We start from the raw sequence: 6,014 nt of genomic DNA, 5'->3' as shown, positions 1-6,014 counted from the left end.
CACACACACAAACAAACACACACACACACACACACACACACACACACACACACACGCACACACACACACACACACTGTAATGGCCTCTCACCACATTTTGACACACATAATCCTGACTCCTTGTTGAAGAGTATTGTGTTCTCAGGGCAGAAGCAGCCTTCTGTGGGCACTGTTATGCTCTGCATAGGCCTGGAATTCAAATATTATTTACAGCTTATTACACACAATACATTTATATCACATTAAAATTTCATCCTAGGCTGTTTTAACACTGCAATCCAAGGAGGGTGTCAGTGTTTTTACTGTAAGCACTCATCCAAACTTTTGACTCAACTGCATGTGTAATGTGCAAAATATTTTGGCATGCTCATCAGAAGTAAACAATAAGTAGTAGTAAACGATTTCAGCAGATATTGTTTAACTCTTAAACTGTACAATAATGCTATCTCCTATCTCCTACCCATGTATATTTGTCATTAATCAGCACTGAATTTTGTCTTTCCACAATGGTCTAAATTATTTCAGAATAAAAGGAAAAAGGGACATAGCCTACCCATCTCTACACGTTGGTGGTTCAGATGGAACACAAGGCAAAAAGATTTTATCTTCTGGACATTTAATGTCTGAGGAAGAAAAGTTAAAACAATTTCTTAATTCAAATCTTTATAGCACCTGCACAACATTCCACTTGAAACAGGAAAATTAGTCTTCAATCAAAACGTATTTAATTTGATAAAATATATTTATACAGATTAAATTAAATCGGTTTGGTATATCAATGAACTTACTGCAATGCTTAGTGTAGTTCCTCCAATGTATGCAGACTCCGACCTGTGAGCAAGCACTTGCATAGCTCTGAAGACTGGCACACACCATGGTGGAGTTGTTCATATTACAACTATCCAATTGACAAGCTAAAAAGAAGTTTTTAGGGGGCACGTGGGAATGGCACGCTTCGAACAGCCTGGGGGAGTTTAGAATGAAGAATAGATGATTGAAAGGACAAATATTACTTTGGAAGCAATCATGCAAAGTTTGTTGCACGTTTTTTTTATTACACCTCATAGAATGCACTCACTTGCTCTCGAGAAGGTTACATTCAGATTGGGCTGGGCATGGTGTCTTTGGCATGGGTGCGGATATATTCAAGACTGGGGGTTTTGGAGTTGGTTGGCAATTTTTGCCATTCACACCACTGGCTGGCCAGTAATCTGCCATCACTTCACAGTCATTGACCAAGATGCCTCCAGGGATCATGCAGTCATCAGCCTGGTTGTTGTTGCATGTTCCTTAGTGAGAATTATTTGGAATAATTTAGATTAATAATGCACAAAAACAAACCTCTTCATACAACAACGGCTTTCCTTTTTTATTTTACATCACCATGCACATATTGTTTTATTAAACAAAATACATTTTTACAGCTTTCACAGTTAGTGAAATATTTACAAAATATCCTTTTATTTATCTGTTCTCCGCTACAACTTATGATTTTATTGTTAAATTACTTTAACCTGATATGACCTCCTTAACCCTTTAAACTTTTTTTTTTAATGTGCTGACTTACCACAGTGGCCTTGTGTGTTGTTTCCAAAATGCTGCAATGGCAGATTGATGCTAAAGCCAAGGGTTCTGAATGTTATATCAACATTCAGCTCTGGAATACTCAGAAACAAGTCTCGTCCTGAGCTTATTACTCTCACACCATGGTGAGCATATGGCAGCGTTAGCTTAACATTGTCCTTCAGAGCCTTATAGAAAAACAGGCAACCACAAAGAAAACCAACACATTTACAATACAGTGCAGACCAAACACATAGTGAAAGTCTTTTCGCAATCTTACTGTAGGTCTCACCTCTAGATCCGCACCTCCAATGTGATTCCTAAGTGTGATGACTTGATCATTGTAAGACACAGTAATGGATCTGGGACAAGATGCATGCTCACCAATATCACAGTAGTTATTGTCAATGTAGATCTTCAAATGGTATTGAGGCCTAATTTCCTCCATTAATATATAAGTGCAGTTTCCTTGATAACTGTAGAAGAGTCCATCAAATGTGATGTAATGTGAGTTACCCCAGCCTTGACAAAAGCCTATGATTAGGAGAGGGTGAAAAATAAGAAAAGGTTATGGACCAAACACTAAAGTTAGTCAGTTATTTCAGTAGTCCTCAGACCCATCTAGCACTACCATTAGCACAGTATCATTTTATTGCTTATAATGTTTATATTTTTTTGTCCTGTTGTCAATGCAGGATCAGGATCTTTAATTTGGTTGGAATTTTGGTTGTAAAAGTGTATTTACAGTTCCAAATCTCATCAGTTGAGTTAGATTAGAGTAGGAAATAAAATTAAGAATGGTAAACCATAGGACTGAGCAGACCCTTTGGTGGAGTGGTGGATAGTGTATGCTTTGGTGGCATAAATTGCATCCACTTCACCTTACGCAATATGTACTTAAAGAATGTAAAATGCTACATGCACAATGAGCCAGGAAAGAGGACATTATTATAAATTTCAGTGACTGATGTCAACCACAAAGTTAGAACTACAGAAGGAACAGTTTACTTACAATCACAGGCATACTGCTGGCAGCATTGGTGCTTATCATAGACCAGAACTGTCGGCTGATGATTTTCACAGGTGATGTTCTGGAGCAGAGGACATTGCAATGGGGCAATCTCAATGACGTCTCCCTTTATGCACTTTGCCATAGTGCAGTTAGATATGCTGAAGGTCTCGTTAGTCTGGAAATATTAAAGAAAGTACTAGAATTAGAGAATCTGATGAAAGGCAAATTGAATGGTATTCATTTGTTGCTTCCTTGGCTATTTCAAAATGGGCATGAAGAACATTCATAAAAAATGTATTCTTGCAAAAACATCGCATTTTGTACTTATAAATTCTTACACTGAAAAAATGATAACCTAAAAAATGTGCTCGATGTGGTAACTGAATCAACCTAAATATATTAGGTTACACCAGCAAAACTAAATTTAAGGGTAAGATCAGATAGGAATAGTTCTTTAACGTAATAATCACAGGTTACCACTTTTTACAGTGTACTATGAAATGACACGTTTGTGTAATCAAAAACAGAATGAATGTATATGTTAAATGCATATGTATATTTTACAGTTTTGTTCCATTTAGGACAGTCATATTGTGGAGCAGGTGTAGGTGATATAGGTGACGGACATAGCTCAGTGCTGTTCTGAATTGCACAGGTTATGGAGCAGATCATGGTGAGACAAATCCCTGAGCCAATGTGCTTCTGATCCAATATTGACTCTCCTATAAAAAAGGGAAAGTAATCAGAATTGAAACAACAGAACTGTTGGAAAATTTCAGACAATTGTAGAAAATTTAAATGGTTTGACAATTCAATTTACAGTTACTAACCAGGCTTATATTGTCTTCCTTGAACTACACAAAAACACAGTGTAGTGCTCTGACTTGTAGATGTAGGTGTAAACGGTGTAGAAACAGTTGTTTTAACAATTTGTGGATAATTCAAAGGGGGAGTTGTGGTATGTCCATGGACAATAATTATTGGTGTGTTAGTAGAGGAGGTACTAGTAGATGTAAATGTTAAAGTAGGTGTTGTGGAACTAGTTGTACTAGTTTTAGATGGTATTTCTGTTGCGGTAGGTGGTGTATGAGTAGTTGTAGTAGTGGAGGTGGTTGTATATGTTGAAGGTGTTGTGCCAGTAGTTGTGCTAGTTGTAGATGGTGTTTCTGTTGAAGTAGGTGGCAAAGGAGTAGTTGTAGTAGTGGAAGTTGTTGTAAATGTTGAATGTGTTGTGCCAGTACTTGTACTAGTTGTAGGTAGTGTTTCTGTTGACACAGGTGGCGTAGAAGTAGTTGTAGTAGTGGAAGTGGAAGTGGTTGTAAATGTTGAAGGTGTTGTGCCAGTACTTGTACTAGTTATAGGTGGTGTTTCTGTTGACACAGGTGGCATAGGAGTTCTTGTAGTAGTGGAAGTGGTTGTAAATGTTGAAGGTTTTGTGTCAGTACTTGTACTAGTTGTAGGTGGTGTTTCTGTGGACACAGGTGGTGTAGGAGTAGTTGTACTAGTGGAAGTGCTTGTAGATGTTGAAGGTGTTGTACCAGTACTTGTACTAGTTGTAGGTGGTCTTTCTGTTGACACAGGTAGAGTAGTTGTAGTAGTGGAAGTGCTTGTAAATGTTGAAGGTGTTGTGCCAGTACTTGTACTAGTTGTAGGTGGTGTTTCTGTGGACACAGGTGGAGTAGGAGTAGTTGTAGTAGTGGAAGTGCTTGTAAATGTTGAAGGTGTTGTGCCAGTACTTGTACTAGTTGTAGGTGCTGTTTCTGTTGACAAAGGTGGCATAGGAGTAGTTGTAGTAGTTGTAAATGTTGAAGATGTTGTGCCAGTACTTGTACTGGTTGTAGGTGGTGTTTCTGTTGACACAGGTGGCGTAGGAGTAGTTGTAGTAGTGGAAGTGGTTGTAAATGTTGAAGGTGTTGTGCCAGTACTTGTACTAGTTGTAGGTGGTGTTTCTGTTGACACAGGTGGCGTAGGAGTAGTTGTAGTAGTGGAAGTGGTTGTAAATTTTGAAGTTGTTGTGCCAGTACTTGTACTAGTTGTAGGTGGTGTTTCTGTTGACACAGGTGGCGTAGGAGTAGTTGTAGTAGTGGAAGTGCTTGTAAATGTTGAAGGTGTTGTGCCAGTACTTGTACTAGTTGTAGATGGTATTTCTGTTGACACAGGTGGTGTAGGAGTAGTTGTACTAGTGGAAGTGCTTGTAGATGTTGAAGGTGTTGTACCAGTACTTGTACTAGTTGTAGCTGGTGTTTCTGTGGACACAGGTGGTGTAGGAGTAGTTGTAGTAGTGGACGTGCTTGTAAATGTTGAAGGTGTTGTGCCAGTACTTGTACTAGTTGTAGGTGGTGTTTCTGTTGACACAGGTGGCATAGGAGTAGTTGTAGTAGTTGTAAATGTTGAAGGTGTTCTGCCAGTACTTGTACTAGTTGTAGGTGGTGTTTCTGTTGACAAAGGTGGCGTAGGAGTAGTTGTAGTAGTTGTAAATGTTGAAGGTATTCTGCCAGTACTTGTACTAGTTGTAGGTGGTGTTTCTGTCAACACAGCTGGCGTAGAAGTAGTTGTAGTAGTGGAAGTGGTTGTAAACGTTGAAGGTGTTGTACCAGTACTTGTACTAGTTGTAGGTGGTGTTTCTGTTGACACAGGTGGCGTAGGAGTAGTTGTAATAGTGGAAGTGGTTGTAAATTTTGAAGGTGTTGTGCCAGTACTTGTATTAGTTGTAGGTGGTGTTTCTGTTGACACAGGTGCCATAGGAGTAGTTGTAGTAGTGGAAGTGGTTGTAAATGTTGAAGGTGTTGTGACAGTACTTGTACTAGATGTAGGTGGTGTTTCTGTTGACACAGGTTGCGTAGGAGTAGTTGTAGTAGTGGAAGTGCTTGTAACTTTTGAAGGTGATGTGCCAGTACTTTTACTAGTTGTAGGTGGTGTTTCTGTGGACACAGGTGCCGTAGGAGTAGTTGTAGTAGTGGAAGTGGTTGTAAATGTTGAAGGTGTTGTGCCAGTACTTGTACTAGTTGTAGGTGGTGTTTCTGTTGACACAGGTGGTGTTGGACTAGTTGAAGATGGTGTTTCTGTTGACACAGGTGGCGTAGGAGTAGTTGTAGTAGTGGAAGTGCTTGTAAATGTTGAAGGTGTTGTGCCAGTACTTGTACTAGTTGTAGGTGGTGTTTCTGTGGACACAGGTGGTGTAGGAGTAGCTGTAGTAGTGGACGTGCTTGTAAATGTTGAAGTTGTTGTGCCAGTACTTGTACTAGTTGTAGGTGGTGTTTCTGTTGACACAGGTGGCGTAGGAGTAGTTGTAGTAGTGGGAGTGCTTGTAAATGTTGAAGGTGTTGTGCCAGTACTTGTACTAGATATAGGTGGTGTTTCTGTTGACACAGGTGGCGTCGGAGTAGTTGTAGTAGTGGAAGTGGTTGTAAATGTTGAACGTGTTGTGCCAGTACTTGTA

At 39.4% G+C, this 6,014-nt stretch overlaps 2 protein-coding genes across 2 annotated transcripts in view; both read right to left on the bottom strand.

Moving 5' to 3' along the window:
* LOC107673227 (intestinal mucin-like protein) overlaps positions 1-3,147 on the bottom strand; it is an 8,466-nt gene extending 5,319 nt beyond the window's left edge. The window contains exons 1-8 of the mRNA XM_016466725.1: positions 3,140-3,147; positions 2,576-2,750; positions 1,856-2,097; positions 1,568-1,751; positions 1,079-1,289; positions 789-964; positions 554-623; positions 92-189 (exon numbers count right to left, since the gene is read on the bottom strand). Of these exons, the coding sequence (XP_016322211.1) occupies positions 92-189; positions 554-623; positions 789-964; positions 1,079-1,289; positions 1,568-1,751; positions 1,856-2,097; positions 2,576-2,717 (1,123 nt within the window). The 5' untranslated portion in view covers positions 2,718-2,750; positions 3,140-3,147. The remainder of the gene's footprint in view (positions 1-91; positions 190-553; positions 624-788; positions 965-1,078; positions 1,290-1,567; positions 1,752-1,855; positions 2,098-2,575; positions 2,751-3,139) is intronic.
* A 674-nt stretch (positions 3,148-3,821) lies between these two features.
* Positions 3,822-4,939, bottom strand: LOC107673226 (cell wall protein DAN4-like). The gene is made up of 3 exons (XM_016466724.1): positions 4,213-4,939; positions 4,021-4,076; positions 3,822-3,926 (listed from the first exon to the last, which is right to left on the bottom strand). The coding sequence occupies exons 1-3, from the start codon at positions 4,937-4,939 to the stop codon at positions 3,822-3,824; spliced, it is 888 nt and encodes a 295-aa protein (XP_016322210.1).
* Positions 4,940-6,014: the final 1,075 nt, after the last annotated feature.

Source organism: Sinocyclocheilus anshuiensis, unplaced genomic scaffold (genome assembly GCF_001515605.1).
Source record: "Sinocyclocheilus anshuiensis isolate Anshui unplaced genomic scaffold, SAMN03320099.WGS_v1.1 scaffold68, whole genome shotgun sequence".
NCBI lineage: Eukaryota > Metazoa > Chordata > Actinopteri > Cypriniformes > Cyprinidae > Sinocyclocheilus > Sinocyclocheilus anshuiensis.
This window is presented reverse-complemented; position numbering and strand designations above follow the sequence as displayed.

Excerpts from the sequence above, each read along its gene's own strand:
- LOC107673226 (XM_016466724.1), bottom strand. The coding sequence starts at position 4,939 with ATGCCACCTGTGTCAACAGAAACACCACCTACAACTAGTACAAGTACT. Across the intron at positions 4,077-4,212 it reads ACCACCTACAACTAGTACAA|TACAACTACTCCTACACCAC; the intron begins GTACTGGCACAA and ends CACTTCCACTAG. Across the intron at positions 3,927-4,020 it reads ACCACCTACAACTAGTACAA|TACAAGTACTGGCACAACAC; the intron begins GTACTGACACAA and ends ACCTATAACTAG.